This window comes from Lampris incognitus, chromosome 12 (genome assembly GCF_029633865.1).
Source record: "Lampris incognitus isolate fLamInc1 chromosome 12, fLamInc1.hap2, whole genome shotgun sequence".
Taxonomy (NCBI): Eukaryota; Metazoa; Chordata; class Actinopteri; order Lampriformes; family Lampridae; genus Lampris; species Lampris incognitus.
Genome location: NC_079222.1, coordinates 1,754,518 through 1,773,699, shown reverse-complemented (window position 1 = coordinate 1,773,699; position 19,182 = coordinate 1,754,518). Strand labels below are relative to the sequence as shown.

Here is a 19,182-nt window from a genome sequence, read left to right as displayed (position 1 = left end):
CCTGTCTGGCTGAGATTCATTAATCAAATTAAAACATGGAGGGCAGATTTGATGAGACTTGTTTCAGTGCTGCTGTTATCGAGCCACGTTTCAGTTAAGAGCCTAAAATCACATGTTTATGTAGAAGTAAGAGCACTAACTCTGAACTAACACTACCTACAAAGAACTTGTTGGCAGCGGATTAGATGTTCAGCAAAGTGGACTAGATGTTCAGCAAAGTGGACTAGATGTTCAGCAAAGCGGACTAGATATTCAGCAAAGTGGACTAGATGTTCAGCAAAGTGGACTTGAGGTTCAGCAGAGCTAGCTCTGTATTAATGATGGCCCCACAGGAGTCTCATACTCACACAAAAAACACAAGTTAGATTTGCTGCTTGAGTTGAGTACACTATTACTACGCTACTGATATGGCTCATTACATACGCTGCTTGAGTTGAGTGCACTACTACTACTACTACTACTACTACTACTACTATGCTATCAGCATGGCTCATTACATACGCTGGAAGCGGACGGAGCTCAGCAGATTGCGGTGAGCAGGGATCGTGTAGATGCACTTCCTGTGTCGGAGGTCCCACACCTTGCAGGTGTTGTCGCCACTTCCTGTCGCTGCATGGTAGCTAACAGGGAAGGAGGAGAAGGAGGAGAATGAGAAGTGTACTCCATTACAAACAGTACTTGCTTTGTATTTTGTATGGTGCTGGAAACCTGGTTGTTTGTGGTGTTTTGTAGTTGCTGTACTTCAGTTAGCTTCCTGGCTACGCATTCAATTTTGTTAGCAGAAAGTATGCTAATGTTAGCCGCATGGTTAGCAAACAAGTTGTTTGCTTGCTATCTAAGTTAGCTGCATTGTTGTACTCGTAACAGCAGCAGCTAGTTGTGAATACATTAATTAGAACGTTAAGAGTTAGCAGTGTTGTTAGCAAGGTAACGCATAAGCTGTGTGGGTCCAGTTTAACAACACATCTGTTACAAAACCAGCAGGTTAGCAATGGATTTGTTAGCTTGATATGGTTAGTCATGTTTTAAAGGTCGGTAAGGTTCGGTCAGTTGTCAGCAAATAGTCTAGCTAGCCACAGTGCTTGTTACCAAACCAGCAGGTTAGCAGTAAATCGTTTAACTTGCAGGGACCTCGTGTACATAAAACCCTGAAACCTTTGTGTAAGCAAGTTCCATGCACACGCAGGTTTATACAAATGTCAACGTGACATGACAAGCTGCAAACCACCACGCTAACTTCCAGTCATGTGTTTGCACATTTTGGAACAGTGGTAATCGTGACTCCCATGGCAGATTGATGAAATGACCTCCATGCTGTGTCAGTAAGTACATGTTTTAAAAACATTACGTATAAGATGAAACCTACAGTTGTAGCCTGGAGGCAGCCTGCTGACTTGTCTTCTTCTATGAAAAGCAGTGGTTTTACCTTCCCAACTTGCATAGTTGTGTCTAATTACAATGGCTATGCAGACAGGGTTACACTACCTTACACACAACCAGCCCGCTGTGTGCGTTTCATGTTAACATATCATTGTTCAGCCATCATCCAGTGATGCTGCTCCATAAACATAATGACGCGGCTTTAATTTCAATTTGCTGGGATCGGCTCCAGCACCCCGCCCCCCCGCCAGCAGGGTAAGCAGTCTGGATAACGGACAGATGGACAGATGGATGGATAGATGGACAACCGACGCCAAACAATGAAGTTAACCAAGGCTAATTGGTCAACCCATTTAAAAATAGTTAGCAATTCAAATCAGTACTATGGCATTAATTACTTGACAGAATCATCAAACAATTGATCGTACAATTTTCTGAGCAGTTGATTAGTTGATTAATAAATTAGTTGATTAATAAATTGACAGACCAATTGCTGAATCCAATTAAGCGGCAGTGAGCTTGTTGAGTACTGACTCTAACAATTTCTTACTTGATTAGCTGATTGACTGATGAGGTTGAAAGCTAGTGGATCCATTACATGGCAGTGAGGTGGTGCAGAATCAAATTATTTGCTGAATAACTGTTTAGATACATGTTGACATAACAATAACTTGATTAAATCCCTGATCAGTGGCATAACAGGTGAAATAACCATTAACACAAACCAACAATGGGGTCGTTGTCTAATCCAAACCAAATAATTGGTCAAATAATTTATGGACCAACTAATTAAAATAATTGATTAGTTGATTGATTACTGGATTAACAGGTAAACTACTAAGCCCAATGATGAGGTCATTGTAAAACTCATTGAGCACCCTAATCAAACTAAATAGACTGAAAATTTGATCTGAGAATTTATGGAATCAGTTAATATCTATTTGGATAACTGATTAGTAGACTGATTAACAGTTAATTGGATAATTCAAGAAGTACTAAGCCCAATGAATGGTTGACTGTGTGATGTGGGCTGGAGCTTGTTAAATACCTGAACCAATTCACTAACAAAATAACTGATCCAACTTGTGATAACAGCATGACTGACTGAATAACTGATTTATTGATTAATTAAAGGGTTAGTTCACTGAGCTCATGGAACTTGTCACGTACCCATTAGGGGAGAACTGGACGCTGTAGATCTCTTTAAGATGACCGTCCAGAAACATGACGCACCGCCCTGTCCGCAAGTCCCACACCCGACCAAATGCATCCAAACCCCTGAGACAGACAGAGAGAGAGGAGAGAGAGAAGGAGAGGGAGGGAGAGAGGTAGGGAGAGACAGAAAGAAAGAGAGAGAGAGAGAGAGAGAGAGAGAGAGAGAGAGAGAGAGAGAGAGAGAGAGAGAGAGAGAGGGAGGGAGGGAGAAGGAGAGAAGGCGAGAGAGGGAGAGAGAGAGAGGGAGGGAGAGAGAAGGTGAGAAAGAGAAAGAGAGCGAGAGCGAGAGAAAGAGAGAGAGGTAGGGAGGGAGAGAGAGAAGGAGAGAGGTAGGGAAGGAGAGAGACAGGGAGGGAGGGAGAGAGAGGAGAGAGCGAGAGAGAGGAAGGGAGAGAGAGGAAGGGAGAGAGAGAGAAACAATTTCAAACGATTTAATTACAGTCTGTAAACAGCCTTAGACAGCATGTACTAGTACAAAGTACACAGTACTGTAGTATCACTACTATATGGTACTAGCACAAAAGGGTATGTAGTAGTACTACAAAGTCCTACAGAGCTTGTGTTAATACAACACAACACTAAAAGTATGTATTGGTACCAAAGACAAGTCAGAATCAGAACCATGTTTATTGGCCATGTAGGTTTGCACTGCATGGAATGTGACTCTGGTGTCGTGGCTCTCTCAGTGTACTGAACATAGAATAACAACAATGCAACACAACAATCTGCACATACATACACAAGGAGGACTGACTTACACAGGTGAAATAAGAGGTGATAAGGCGCAGTGGTGCAGAGAATATATCAGAGATGCTGAAACACATGTTAGCAGCTTACTGACATACATGCCTGCGGTACATGTACATGACAGAGTGTACCAGTATACCTACAATGTACAGTAAAGTATATACAGCATGTGCAGTACAGTATATACATGTACAGTACAGTATATACAATGTACAGTACAATATATACGTGTACAGTACAATATATACAATGTACAGTACAGTATGTACAACATGTACAGTACAGTACAGACAACATGTACAGTGCAGTATATACAATGTACAGTACAGTATATACAATGTACAGTACAGTATATACAACATGTAGAGTACAGTATAGACAAAATATACAGTACAGTATATACAATGTACAGTACAGTATGTATAACATGTACAGTACAGTATATACAATGTACAGTACAGTATAGACAACATGTACAGTACCGAATATACAACATGTACAGTACAGTATACACAACATGTACAGTATATAAAACATGTACAGTCCAGTATATACAATGTACAGTACAGTATAGACAACATGTACAGTACCAAATATACAACATGTGGTGGCTGAACCAAACCAGACAGTGATGGATGTGCAGAGGACACACTGGATTATGGCAGTGTAGAACTGGATCAGCAGTTCCTGAGGCAGGTTGAATTTGTTGAGCTGGTGGAGAAAGTACATCCTCTGCTGGGCCTTTTTGATGGTCGTGTCTATGTTGGATGTCCACCTTAGGTCCTGGGGGACTGTGGAACCCAGAAATCTGTAGGTTTTACTGTAGACAACGTGCTTTGAGTATGGTTGGGGGGGCAGTGTTGGGGGTCTCTTCCTGAAATCCACTGTCATCTCCAATGTTTTGAGCGTGTTCAGCTCCAGGTTGTTATGACCGCACCAGAGGGCCAGCTGATCAACCTCCTGTCTATATGCAGACTCCTCACCATCCTGGATAAGGGATGGTGATGGTGTCATCCTCAAACTTCAGGAGTTTAACAGACGGGTCACCTGAGGTGCAGTCATCTGTGTAGAGGGAGAAGAGTAGAGGGGAGAGCAAACATCCCTGAGGGTGCCAGTGCTGATTGTCCGGTAGAGCTGTGAACGAATGCCAAAAATAGGCCTCGAACGAATAACGAATATTACACACTGAGGTTCGAATGGCATTCGAATACCTTGAATTTGCATATCACCCCCAAAAATCAATACAGAGAGAGTAAGTCTATTGTAGCCCGTGTTTTTATTAACAGCATATTTATGACAACATACAACTCCAGCACATTGTCCGCACATATTAGTCCAAAAACTGTTGTTGAGCACCCCTAAACATAAAATAAATCTGACTAGGAAAAGGCCAGATGATGTTAACTAGGGCCTACTCTAAGTAACATACAAGTAAAATAAATCTGACTAGGAAAAGGCCAGATGGTGTTAACGAATTTACCGTAAGTAACATAGGCATAGTAAATTATCCATGACCCACGGGGCTTAAAAAAATAAAATCAAGAGTCCTACTCACTGTAGTAGTATAAGAAGTTGTGCTAATAGTGGTTTGCGAGAAAAACCAAAGCGTCCACGTGTTCAGACTCGAGAGCGCTCTTTTTTTTGGTGACTATGTTTCCCGCATCAGAAAAGACACGCTCAGAGCGCACGGATGTCCCTGGCACGGCGAGGTATCTCTGAGCCATCTTCCCGAGGTGTGGATATATTCTCTCTTCGATTTTCCCTTTAACAGCCCAAAACCCAAAGAATTTCCATACGTAACTTCTCAGATGTTGTGGAGTATGAATGACTCTCGCAGGAGATGTGCTAGTGCTAGTGCTAGCGCTTGGGTCACAGCCAACGTTCTTCTCGGATTCCGCCATTTCCTGTGTTCTATGAGCCCGCCCGCTCGGCGTGGGAACTGACAAGAGCTTTTTAATTTCCGGTTTTACTACGGATGTAGGCTATGCTTATTTTCATAAAATACGTTTCACGAAACCATCATTTATTTCCATTTAAACATGTGTGCATTAATAATAATAATATTAATAAGGGGGAAAAATATATTTAAAAAATATATTACAAAAAATCGAATTTCATATTTTCATATTCAAATTCGAATATTATTACCATAATTCGAATGTACATTCGAATTTCAAATGCTATCTGACAGGCCTATTGTCCGGGTGCTGGATGTGATTTTCCCCAGCCTCACCAGCCGCCTCCTGTCTGTCAGGAAGTTTTTCAACCACTGGCAGATGGGGGCTTGTACAGTGAGGCGGGTGAGTTTGGAGTGGAGGATATCTGGGACAATGGTGTTGAACACTGAGCTGAAGTCCACAAACAGGACCCTTGCGTGTGCCCTGAGGAGTGGAGGTGTTGGACGATGTAGTACAATCCCATGTTGACTGCACCATCCACTGACCTGTTTGCTCGATAGGCAAACTGCAGCGGGTCGAGTAGGCAGCCTGTGATTTCCTTCAGGAGGGCCAACACCAGTCTCTCGAAGGATTTCATGACCACAGACAATAGAGCAATGGGCAGGTAGTCATTTAATCCTTGACTTGACTTGATATGGGTTTCTTGGGGATCAGGATGATAGTGGAGCTCTTGAAGCAGGAGGGGACTTCACACAGTTCCAGTGATCTGTTGAAGATCAGTATGAAAATGGGGGCCATCTGGTCAGCAGACTTTAAGGCAGGAGGGTGACACGCCATCCAAGCCCGGTGCCTTCCTGGTCTTCCGTCTCTGGAAGAGCTGGCGCATGTCCAGAACACAGATCGTGAGTGCAGGCGGTGGTTCGGTGGGGTGTGGAGAATTGCTGGCAGGGAGTGCAGTTTGCAGGGAACATGCTGCTAGAGTTTATGGGTTCACAACAATAATATTGTTCAGGAACAGAAGTGTGAGCATCTTTTATCATCCAGGAAGTAGTGATGACTGTTGAATACTTTTGCAGGTGCCTGGACACAGCCGTGACATCTCGAACAGGCTACTAGACTACGAGTAAAAGGTTACAAATCTGGCAGTGCTACAGAGTTCCAGGGTACTAGTAAAAAGTAGTAAATGTATTTGCTGGTACTACCGATTACTAGCTTACCAAAATAAGATCGTAAAATTACTTGTTGGTAATATAGAGAAGTAGATCACCAGGGAATTTTTTTATGTGGATTTTTGCCCCCCTTTCCCCCCCAATTGTACTTGGCCAATTGTAACCGACTCCATTCTGGTCCCTGCTCCACCGCCTCTGCTGATCCGGGGAGGGCTGCGTACTACCACATGCCTCCTCCAATACATGTGGCGTCGCCAGCCGCTTCTTTTAACCTGACAGTGAGGAGTTGCACCAGGGGGAAGTAGCACGTGGGAGGATCACACTACCCCCCCCCCCGAACAGGCGCCCCGACTAACCAGAGGAGGCGCTAGTGCAGCGACCAGGACACACACCCACATCGGGCTTTCCACCTGCAGACACGGCCAACCGTGTCTGTCGGGACACCCGACCAAGCCGGAGGTAACACGGGGATTCAAACCGACGATCCCCGTGTTGTTAGGCAACGGAATAGACCGTTACGCTACCCGGACGTGCCAGGAAAAAGGTTTTTAAAGGATTTACTGGTGCTATGGAGTAAGACTTTTTAGTAAAAAGGGGCAAAATTATTTGCTGTTACTACAGAGAACTACAGTACTAGTTAAAGGTTATCAAAGTATTTGGTGGTACAACGGTGTACATGTAAAAGGTAGTAAAAGCATTTGCTGATACTACTGAGTACTAGTAAAAGGTCATAAAAGTATTTGCTGGTACCCGGTAGCAGCCAGGGAGCCGTCAGGGTGGAAGTGGAGGTCGTGGATTCCTTTGCTGTGGCCCTCCTGGTGCAGGATCTCCTCCTGCACCTCCAGATCCCACAGACGCCATGAGTGATCATAGCTGGGGAGAGAAAGCGGAGGTGAATATTCACAAAAGTCTGTTTTTCAGCTAACACACAGAAAATATGAGAATGTGGGTTTTACAGAGCTAGGAGTTAGCATAGCTTTCGTATGTTATAACTCACCAATATTTGTTTATATGCTAATATCCAGGAAATATTAGATAAATATTCACAAATACATCTGCTTATGTGATAGTACCTATGAAATATAAGAATATTCACAAATATATTTTATTCTAACATATGATGCTGATATTTCTAAGCATCAGCGTGGGTTTGATATATCACTTGCATTTAATGATATGCTAATATCCAAGATATATGAGAATAATTTTAATAGATGTGTCTGTAAGGACTTGTATACATGAAATATAAGAGTAATGAGTTTATATACTAAGATCCAGGGTGCACTGAAGATAAATTAACTTTGATATGATGTTATTCAGAAATATCTGTTTACAGTAAGTTCCACAAAGTATTTAAGTTCTCAAATATATTTGGTTCAATGCAAATATTTTGGTTGTACTGAAGCTAGGAGTTAGCACAGCTTTGAAATATTATAAGTCAGAAATATTTGTTTATATGTCAACATCCAGGAGATATATTAATACTTAAAAGGCATAGGCAGTCATGTCACTACACCAGGAGATTTCACTGACTGATACAATCAGTGACATCAGCTGGTGTAGTGTTGGGCTGGATGGGAAGCCTACAGCTGGTGTAGTGTTGGGTTAGATGGGAAGTCTACAGCTGGTGTAGTGCTGGGTTGGATGGGAAGCCTACAGCTGGTGTAGTGTTGGGTTGGATGGGAAGTCTACAGCTGGTGTAGTGCTGGGTTGGATGGGAAGCCTACAGATGGTGTAGTGTTGTGCTGGATGGGAAGCCTACAGCTGGTGTAGTGTTGGGTTGGATGGGAAGCCTACAGTTGGTGTAGTGTTGGGTTGGATGGGAAGCCTACAGCTGGTGTAGTGTTGGACTGGATGGGAAGCCTACAGCTGGTGTAGAGTTGGGCTGGATGGGAAGCCTGCAGCTGGTGTAGTGTTGGGCTAGATGGGAAGCCTACAGCTGGTGTAGTGTTGGGCTGGATGGGAAGCCTACAGCTGGTGTAGAGTTGGGCTGGATGGGAAGCCTACAGCTGGTGTAGTGTTGGGCTGGATAGGAAGCCTACAGCTGGTGTAGAGTTGGGCTGGATAGGAAGCCTACAGCTGGTGTAGAGTTGGGCTGGATGGGAAGCCAGCAGCTGGTGTAGTGTTGGGTTGGATGGGAAGCCTATATGCTGATGACACTCCATCGTATATGGTTGTCTATGCCTGGCTGACCTGACATGCCAGTAAGTATGAGAATAACACTCTTAAACTGAAACTTTTGAAATGCCTATATTCACGAAATATAGAATTATATATTTGTAAATGTATTAGTTTATATGCTTAATATCCAGGGTGTACTAGAGCTAGGAGTTAGCGTAGCTTTAGTATATTATTCATAAATATCTGTACATATGCTAATATCCAGAAAATGTACTAATATTATCTTCCTGTTTTTAATTTTATTCTTACTTATTTGGTCTTATTGCCTCGTCTGGTTTTTGTAAAGCACTTTGTAACATTGTTTTATAAAAGTCCTATATAAATAAATGTATCATTCTTATTATCATTGTTATTAATATTATATATTGCAACATCTAGTAACATTTTCAAGCAGGCTTGTCACAGTGGTCAATGTTATAAATGGAATAGGGTCGCATGGTTAACACTGGTCTTGTTCAGACAGGTACTCTACAGTCAGTACTGCTTTGTCATCAACATAACTGAAAAAATAACATTCAGCGCCAGAATGCCACGTAGTGGTTAACATTTTCCAGAATAAACTGTCTTCATTGGAATTCTAGACTGTTAACATTATCAGTTATGTGTAGCATGCAGCGCTGCTGCTGGCAATTTGGGTGCCCGAAGCATAACTGCTTTGTGGTGCCCCCAAATACTGAATATGATTATTGGTACATTTTCATCAGTTTATTGTAGTAATTATGAGAACTAGTCTGATAGTTCTGCAGTAAGCCCATCTGCAAACTCTACAGCCCACGCTACACGTAACCGGGAGAGAGGTCACGCTACACCTAACTAGTAATATTAATAGTCCAGGATTGCTGGGAAGACCGGGAGAGAGGTCACGCTACATGTAACTGGTAATGTTAATAGTCCAGGATTGCTGGGAGGACCGGGAGAGAGGTCATGCTACACCTGACTGGTGATGTTAACAGCCCAGGATTGCTGGGAAGACTGGGAGAGAGGTCACGCTACAAGTAACTGGTAATGTTAATAGTCCAGGGTTGCTGGGAAGACCGAGAGAGAAGTTACACTAGATGTATCTGGTAATGTTAATAGTCCAGGGTTGCTGGGAAGACCGGGAGAGAGGTCACGCTACACGTAACCGGTAACGCTAATAGCCCAGGATTGCTGGGAAAACCGGGAGAGAGGTATCAATAAAGATGAACAATCATCAATAATTGAATACATTAATCTATAAATGGATTATTTTGAGGACAATGATGAATATTCATAGATCATGTTAATGAGGTTTACCAGGCAGTGCCAAGGAATCTTCCAGATGGGTGCCATGCGACACGTGCCACGCGCACTGAGTGACCCTCAATGTCGGCAACCGGCTCATCACTACGGAGACAGAGAGAGGAAATGAAGTGTGTACATGCGTGCATCCGCATATCCACACAAGGAGGCTTTTTCTAGTCTTAGCTTTCTTCCTAGTCTCCTGGCTACCTTCCTAGTTCATTTCCTAGTCTCCTATCTTTCTTCCTAGCTCATTTTCTACTCTCCTTGTGTCCTAGCCTCTGAGCTTCTTTCCTAACTAATTTCCTAACAAGCCTTCAGCTTATTTCCTACACTCCTTGTGTCCTATCTTCCTTCCTAACTCATTTCCTAATCTTCTTCCAGGTTTTCTAGGTTATTTCCTAGCTCATTTCCTTGCCACCTATCTTATGTGCTAAATTGGTCCCCTTGTCTCATAGCCACCCTCTGTCCTCACCTTGCAGCATCTTTCTTAACTCATCACCTCACCTCCTTGTCTCCAAACCCTCTAACTGGTCTCCTTGCCTTCTTGTCTCTTAGCTTCCTTCCTAATTCATTCCCAAGCCTTCTAGTTCCCAAATCCTCTAACTGGTCACCTTACTTTCCTGTCCCCTCGTCGCCTTCCTAACTCATCAACCCACCTCCTTGTCTTCAAACCACCTTACTGGTCGTCTTGCCTCCTAGCCTTCTTCCCTTCTCTTAAGTTATAAGTGTGCATTGTCTGCAGCTAAAGCAGCATATTTTTCTCACCTAATTAAAAACACAACACATGAGTTCTTTTTGACACTGTAGCTAAACTTACTCAAAAGCAACCTTCTACTAACTCCTCCCCATTTAATGCCAAGACATTTTTAGAATGTTTTTAGAAGACTGAGGACATTAGAAACAAAATAAGTAATTTACCTACAGACCCTGTGATAGTAAGTTTTTGTAATTACTGTCAGACTATCACTTCACTTCATAATTTGACACTACCTCACTTTAAACATTGTCCAAGCTGATGTTGGCACCCAAACCTACAATTTGCCTTCCTGACACACACCCCCCGAAAGTTTTTTTATAAAACTCTGGGTGTTCCTGGGACGCCCGATATGAAATATTATCAGTTCATCTCTTACCTTTGACATTGCTGCTATTATTTTTAAAACCGCTGTGGTCAAACCTCTTGTAAAGAAACTAAACTTCAGGGGTTCCTTTGTGCCAGCTGTAGATTCTGATTCCACCCCAGTGCCACTGCTACCTATTCTTAGCGCAGCTCCTGATACAACTGATCATGATGTACTTTTGGACCGCCTTGAGAATTACCTCTGGGTTTCAGGATTGGCTCTGTCTTGGCTTAAGTCTTACTGATCTGATAGAAGACAGTGTGTCGTTCCACAGTAGTGTCTTTATGCATGCTCAATAATCCAGGTAAGATAAGCAATCACAGAAAGGCTGAATCGGTTCACCTGGACACAACATTTATTAATAGACACGGTTCATTATCATCTAAGTGACCTCTTCAGTCTCAGCTGACTGCAGGTACCCTGCCCTGCTAAACAATAGTGACTGCAGGTGTCCCCACCCTTATAAACAACACAGTGACTGCAGGTGTCCCCACCCTTATAAACAATACAGTGACTGCAGGTATCCCCACCCTTATAAACAATACAGTGACTGCAGGTGTCCCACCCTTATAAACAATACAGTGACTGCAGGTATCCCCACCCTTATAAACAATACAGTGACTGCAGGTGTCCCACCCTTATAAACAATACTGTGACTGCAGGTGTCCCACCCCTACAAACAATACTGTGACTGCAGGTATCCCACCCTTATAAACAATACAGTGACTGCAGGTGTCCCACCCTTATAAACAATACTGTGACTGCAGGTGTCCCACCCTTATAAACAATACTGTGACTGCAGGTATCCCCACCCTTATAAACAATACAGTGACTGCAGGTATCCCCACCCTTATAAACAATACAGTGACTGCAGGTGTCCCACCCTTATAAACAATACTGTGACTGCAGGTATCCCACCCTTATAAACAATACAGTGACTGCAGGTGTCCCACCCTTATAAACAATACTGTGACTGCAGGTGTCCCACCCTTACAAACAATACTGTGACTGCAGGTGTCCCCACCCTTATAAACAATACTGTGACTGCAGGTGTCCCACCCTTATAAACAATACAATGACTGCAGGTGTCCCCATCCTTATAAACAATACAATGACTGCAGGTGTCCCCACCCTTATAAACAATACTGTGACTGCAGGTGTCCCACCCTTATAAACAATACTGTGACTGCAGGTGTCCCCACCCTTATAAACAATACAATGACTGCAGGTGTCCCCACCCTTATAAACAATACAGTGACTGCAGGTGTCCCCACCCATATAAACAATACAGTGACTGCAGGTGTCCCCATCCTTATAAACAATACAGTGGTATAATGACCCAAACCAACAACCAGTTTCATATGCAAATTACCGTGACCATTAACTAGAGTGACAATGGCCATGTGTACTATTCACAGAGGATTGGGAAATGGTTGCAATCACAGCCTTGTAAGATGGTGACAGATGAACTCTTAGGCCCCCTCGGTTTAGGGACGGTCCTTGTTTTGATGGTGTTATGAGTGCTGTATATCGCATTAATTTTAAAGCCCTTTGGGACTACGTTTTGATTTTTGGCAATACAAATCACTTTAACTTGCCTCTAACTTCCTTCCGAGGCCTGCTTTTCTCCTAGCCTCTTACCCTCCTTGTCTCCTAGCATCCTTACTCATTCATTTCTTAGTCTCCTATACATTTTACTAGTCTCCTTGTCTCCTTTTTATGCCAGCTCATTTCCTAGCTTGCTATTCTTCTAAACATCTTATTAGGCTCCCATCCTCATAATCATCCTAACTCATTTCCTAGCCTGCTAGGCTCCTAAACATCTAACTAGTCTCCTTGTCTCCTATACTACAAGTCTCCTTGCATCCTCCCTAATTCATTTCCTTGACTCCTAAATATTTTAATCATCTCATTGTCATCTAACCTCCTATTTATCTTCCTATCTCAATTCCTAGCCTGCTTGCCTCCTAAACATCTAAATAGTCTCCTTGTCTCCTATCCTACTTGTTTCCTAGCATCCTTCCCCTCATTTCCTGTACATCTTACTTGTCTCCTTGCCTCCTACCTCTCCATGTTCCAGAGTTTTACGGAGCCGTCTGCAGCACAGGATGCCAGGCAGATGTCTGACTGATCAACAGAGACGCCAGTGCCCGGATGGAAAATGACCGCACCCACATTGGTGTTGTGACCTGGAGAGACAGAAATAAAGACAGAGAGGTTTTGATGCATGTTCAATAACCCAGGTAAGGAAATCACAGCAAGTGGAATCAGTTCATCTGGACACGATGCTTATTGGGAGAAACATTTCATCACTCATCTATGTGACTTCATCAGTCTCAACTGACTGCAGGTATCCCCCAACCTTGTAAAAGGCACAGATGCATAACGACCGAAACCAAAGATCAGTTTCATATGCAAATTGCCATGACCATTAACTAGAGTTATATTGGCCATGTGTACTATTCTAGATGAGACCACTTTCCAACATGTGATTGAGTTCACGGAGAAGGCTTGTCTAGCGCAACACAGAAAGTCGAAAATCAGGCAGCAAATGAAGTCTGACCTACTTGCTGCAAGCCAGAGATATCAGCAGACACCGGATGGCGATCTCAATAGCAGAGAGAGAGACGGACACCAGACACAAGCCTATGATGTGAACAAGTGGGTGAAGAATTTGCCCGACAGACAACTCACTCAGGTGGAGAAAGCTATCCTTGCTAAGAGGATGAATTGTGCTGTCACGACGAGGCAAATCCCACCAGTGGAACTGATCACAGCCACAAAATCAACGATCCATAAAAACAACATCACATACCTGGAACTGGAGCAACTGCAGACAAAAGTTTCAGCCTGCCTCAGCAATGTGAAGCCGCTGCAGCCCAGCATCAGCAGAAATGTGAGGAATGCATTTATGACTCTCAGTAAGGACAATAACATCATCATCCTTCCAGCGGACAAAGACAGATGCCCTGTTGTATTACCAGACTGACTATCATGAGAAAGTTATGAAGTTACTTAGCGACATGAATACTTTTGAGCCCCTGAAACCAGATCCACAGAATGATTACAAGAAAGAGGTGATAGATTGTGTGAAGCTGTTAGAATAGCACAATGCTATTGACAGAATGTTGTACCACAGATTATACCCAGGGGAATCTACACCTAGTCTCATCACTGCCAGCTGTTTCCTGCTTCTGCCTTCATGAGATTCGGCTTTATGAGCTCGATAACTGCTGTTTATTTTCTTATTCTCTTCTCTATATTCTGACTCAACCTCTTCATTTGTTCTACTGATTTCACTATTTTCTGTGCTAGATTCTCTAGTTTTCTTTCTCAAAGGACTCTTCAGTTAGTGGGCAGCCTTTTGTTCCTAGTTTCTTACTAGTTTTGAGCTTAGCCTAGCTTAGCAGTTAGCTCTATTGCATTTGCAGTCAAAGCAGCCTCGCTAAAACAATGGTGTCTGGTGACTGTTCCACGGATACAGATAGGTTTTCTGTACTAGAGATGTGTCCGTGAGTTAGAGCAGCTTCTTGCGGCTAGAATTACATCCAACATGACGGGCACTCCAGATAGCCTTAGCTCTTGGCCTGACAACAAACCTGCTAGCTCAGCCTCGTCGGCAGATGTGGTGGAGTTTGTCTCAGTTTGCTGGTGTGAGAAGGCTCACAAGAACAAGCCACCGGTCATGTGGCCTGGTCTGCAGTCACCTCTCCCAACTGCAAGCTGGTTTTTGCCCCTCACTAGGCCTGTTGGTAGTCCCACCGGCCAGCGCGCCTCTCCCGCTCCTGTCGACGGAGTAAAGCAACGCACGCTAGTGATAGGAGACTCCATTACCACCAATATCAGATTAGTTTCGCCAGACTTGGTTCACTGTTTACTTGGGGCCAGAGTCTCCGACATAGAGGATAATCTTAGGGTGCTGGCATCACAGAGAAGAATCAGCAAACCCACACACAGCACCACTACTTTCAGCAGCATTGTTATTCATGTCAGCACCAATAATGCTAGGATGAGGCAATCAGAGATCACAAAAGCCAGCCTAGTCTGGACACTTGAGTTGGCCAGAGCGATGCATCAGCATCGATTAATTGTCTCTGATCCCTTACCCATGAGGGGTAATGATGAGATGTGCAGTAGGCTCACCTCAATGAACCGCTGGCTGACTCGTTACTGTAATGAGCAGGGATTCTGTTTTGTTGATAACTGGCCTTCTTTATGGGGCCGCCCTTACCTGCTGAAAGCAGACGGCATTCACCCTACTGGGGACGGCGCTGCTCTTTTATCGAGCAGCTGTCTACGTGTAGTTTGACACTAGGGCAGTGTTACTCTTTACGCAGTGAGACTTAGAGTTATTTTTTTTGGCGTTGTAGTATGCCTGTTTAACGCAGATCTGCTCTGGCGTCCTTTTAAACCCTGCCCGACCATCTGCTCGGCTACTTTTTTGAATAAGTCGCCATGTCTTGTCTTCCTCCCGTCCATGTATTTTAAAATGTTCAGCTCTTTCAACTGAGTAAGCATATACTCCGTCTTTTCATCCGTCCAAAAATGAGCTCTCGATGTCTTCGCCATGTTTGCAGTTACTGGCTTCCTCTTCTTGTGTCCCCCTCTTCCCCTGTTTACGCTGTTCGACTTCCGGGTCAGACTTGGCGCGCGGAAAGTTAGCGCGTGCGCAGATTGCCTCGACCAGCTCCAGTCCGACTAAGGTGTATACATGCAGAAGTAAATACACTTCCAATCGCATTATCTGGGTGTGTTAGTGCGACTATTATAACTTCGATTTCAGTCGCGCTAACGTGTTTACATGCATTTTAAAAGTCGGGTTTTAGTCGGACTAACGCAATAATTCGATTTTTTAAGTGTCATATAAACGTACTGAGTGACTCTGACATGACAAAGTGAACATAAGCCCTGTGGCCATGTCTACTATTCATAGAAGATTAGGGAATGTAACAATCACAGCATTGTAAGATGCTGACAGATGCATAATGACCAAAACCAATGAACAGTTTCATATGCAAATAAACGTGACCATTAAGTAGAGTTACAATGGCCATGAGTACTATTCCCAGAGGATTTGGGAATGTTTGCAATCATTGTAAGAGGGTGACAGATGTACTCCTAGCCCCCCCCCCCTCCAATTCAGGGATGGTGATGGCCATTCCCTCTTAACATAGATGGCCTCATACAATACCACACCCCCTCTCTCGGCACCCTATCATATGCTTTGTCTAAATCTACAAAGACACAATGTAACTCCTTCTGGCCTTCTCTATACTTCTCCATCAACATTCTCAAAGCAAACATCACTTCTGTAGTGCTCTTTCCTCGCACGAAACCACACCAGACTCAATCAAATTACCAAACAGTTAAAACTAAACTACATTACCTTTGGCAAACACAAACAACTTAGAGCAAAACGCAGCTCTACCTGGCTCTAAACCGACAGTACGCAATAGCAGATTGTGTGAGCATGGTGACTGATCAGCAACTAAAAGAAACTTGACTGTGTGCAGACTGAGTGAGCACAGCCTTGCTGTTGAAAAGAGGGAACACAGGAAGACCTGCTCCCTGCAGACCAAAGGCTGTGCTGTCACTGCACCCTCAGTGAGCCTGAAGCTGAGCTACACTTCCTCACCACGTGTGGAAATATAAACATGTTAGAGAAGCACATTTTACACAACTCCAACTAATAACAACCTATTACAGCCTGCAATGAAGTGAGGGACAGGCAGTGTTTCTTTGCTGTACTATGTTTATTTGCTGTACTATGGCTCTTTGCTGTACTATGTTTCTTTTGCTGTACTATGTTTCTTTGCTGTACTATGTTTCTTTGCTGTACTATGTTTCTTTGCTGTACTATGTTTCTTTGCTGTACTGTTTCTTTGCTGTACTATGTCACTTTGTTGTACTATATTTCTTTTCTGTACTGTTTCTTTGCTGTACTATGTCTCTTTGCTGTACTGTTTCTTTGCTGTACTATGTCTCTTTGCTGTACTATGTCTCTTTGATGTACTATGTCTTTGCTGTACCATGTTTCTTTTGCTGTACTATGTCTCTTTGCTGTACTATGTCTCTTTGCTGTACTATGTTTCTTTTGCTGTACTATGTCACTTTGTTGTACTATATTTCTTTGCTGTACTGTTTCTTTGCTGTACTATGTCACTTTGTTGTACCATATTTCTTTTCTGTACTGTTTCTTTGCTGTACTGTCTCTTTGCTGTACTGTTTCTTTGCTGTACTATGTCTCTTTGCTGTACTATGTTTCTTTTGCTGTACTATGTCTCTTTGATGTACTATGTCTTTGCTGTACCATGTTTCTTTTGCTGTACTATGTCTCTTTGCTGTACTATGGCTCTTTACTGTAATATGTATATGCTGTACTGTTTCTTTGCTGTACTATGGCTCTTTGCTGTACCATGTCTCTTTGCTGTACTATGTCTCTTTGCTGTTCTATGTTTCTTCGCTGTACTATGTCTCTTTGCTGTACTATGTCTCTTTGCTGTACTATGTCTCTTTGCTGTACTATGCTTCTTTGCTGTACTGTCTCTTTGCTGTACTGTCTCTTTGCTGTACTGTCTCTTTGCTGTACTATGTCTCTTTGCTGTACTATGTTTCTTTGCTGTACTATGTCTCTTGCTCTATGTTTCTTTGCTGTACTGTTTCTTTGCTGTACTATGTCTCTTTGCTGCACTATGTTTCTTTGCTGTACCGTCTCTTTGCTGTACTGTGTCTTTGCTGTACTATGTCTCTTGCTCTATGTTTCTTTGTTGTACTGTTTCTTTGCTGTACTATGTTTCTTTGCTGTACTATGTCTCTTTGCTGTACTATGTCTCTTTGCTGTACTATGTTTCTTTTGCTGTACTATGTCACTTTGTTGTACTATATTTCTTTGCTGTACTGTTTCTTTGCTGTACTATGTCACTTTGTTGTACCATATTTCTTTTCTGTACTGTTTCTTTGCTGTACTGTCTCTTTGCTGTACTGTTTCTTTGCTGTACTATGTCTCTTTGCTGTACTATGTTTCTTTTGCTGTACTATGTCTCTTTGATGTACTATGTCTTTGCTGTACCATGTTTCTTTTGCTGTACTATGTCTCTTTGCTGTACTATGGCTCTTTACTGTAATATGTATATGCTGTACTGTTTCTTTGCTGTACTATGGCTCTTTGCTGTACCATGTCTCTTTGCTGTACTATGTCTCTTTGCTGTTCTATGTTTCTTCGCTGTACTATGTTTCTTTGCTGTACTATGTCTCTTTGCTGTACTATGTCTCTTTGCTGTACTATGCTTCTTTGCTGTACTGTCTCTTTGCTGTACTGTCTCTTTGCTGTACTATGTCTCTTTGCTGTACTATGTTTCTTTGCTGTACTATGTCTCTTGCTCTATGTTTCTTTGCTGTACTGTTTCTTTGCTGTACTATGTCTCTTTGCTGCACTATGTTTCTTTGCTGTACCGTCTCTTTGCTGTACTGTGTCTTTGCTGTACTATGTCTCTTGCTCTATGTTTCTTTGTTGTACTGTTTCTTTGCTGTACTATGTTTCTTTGCTGTACCATGTTTCTTTGCTGTAATATGTTTCTTTGCCGTACTATTATTTCTTTGCTGTACTATGTTTCTTTGCTGTAATATGTTTCTTTGCTGTACTATGTCTCTTTGCTGTACTATGTTTCTTTGCTGTACCATGTTTCTTTGCTGTAATATGTTTCTTTGCCGTACTATTATTTCTTTGCTGTACTATGTTTCTTTGCTGTAATATGTTTCTTTGCTGTACTATGTTTCTTTCCTGTAATATGTTTCTTTGCTGTACCATGTTTATTTGCTGTAATATGTTTCTTTGCTATACTATGTCTCTTTACTGTACTATGTCTGTGCTGTACTATGTTTCTTTGCTGTACTATATTTCTTTGCTGTACTATGTTTCTTTGCTGTACTGTGTGTCTTTGCTTTACTATGTTTCTTTTGCTGTACTATGTTTATTTGCTTTACCATGTTTCTTTGCTGTACTATGTCTCTTTGCTGTACTGTTTCTTTGCTGTACTATGTCTCTTTGCTGCACTATGATTCTTTGCTGTACTGTCTCTTTGCTGTACTATGTCTTTGCTGTACTATGTTTCTTTGCTGTACTTTTTCTTTGCTGTACTATGTTTATTTGCTGTACTATGTCTCTTTGCTGTACTATGTTTCTTTTGCTGTACTATGTCTCTTTGCTGT

The 19,182-nt window shown here is 42.6% G+C and overlaps 1 protein-coding gene across 1 annotated transcript in view; it reads right to left on the bottom strand.

Moving 5' to 3' along the window:
• prpf4 (PRP4 pre-mRNA processing factor 4 homolog (yeast)) overlaps window positions 1-19,182 on the bottom strand; it is a 59,371-nt gene that overhangs the window by 9,096 nt on the left and 31,093 nt on the right. Inside the window, exons 9-13 of the mRNA XM_056290679.1 lie at window positions 13,040-13,163; window positions 9,866-9,955; window positions 7,160-7,282; window positions 2,551-2,658; window positions 502-620 (exon numbers count right to left, since the gene is read on the bottom strand). Coding sequence (XP_056146654.1) covers window positions 502-620; window positions 2,551-2,658; window positions 7,160-7,282; window positions 9,866-9,955; window positions 13,040-13,163 — 564 coding nt within the window. The remainder of the gene's footprint in view (window positions 1-501; window positions 621-2,550; window positions 2,659-7,159; window positions 7,283-9,865; window positions 9,956-13,039; window positions 13,164-19,182) is intronic.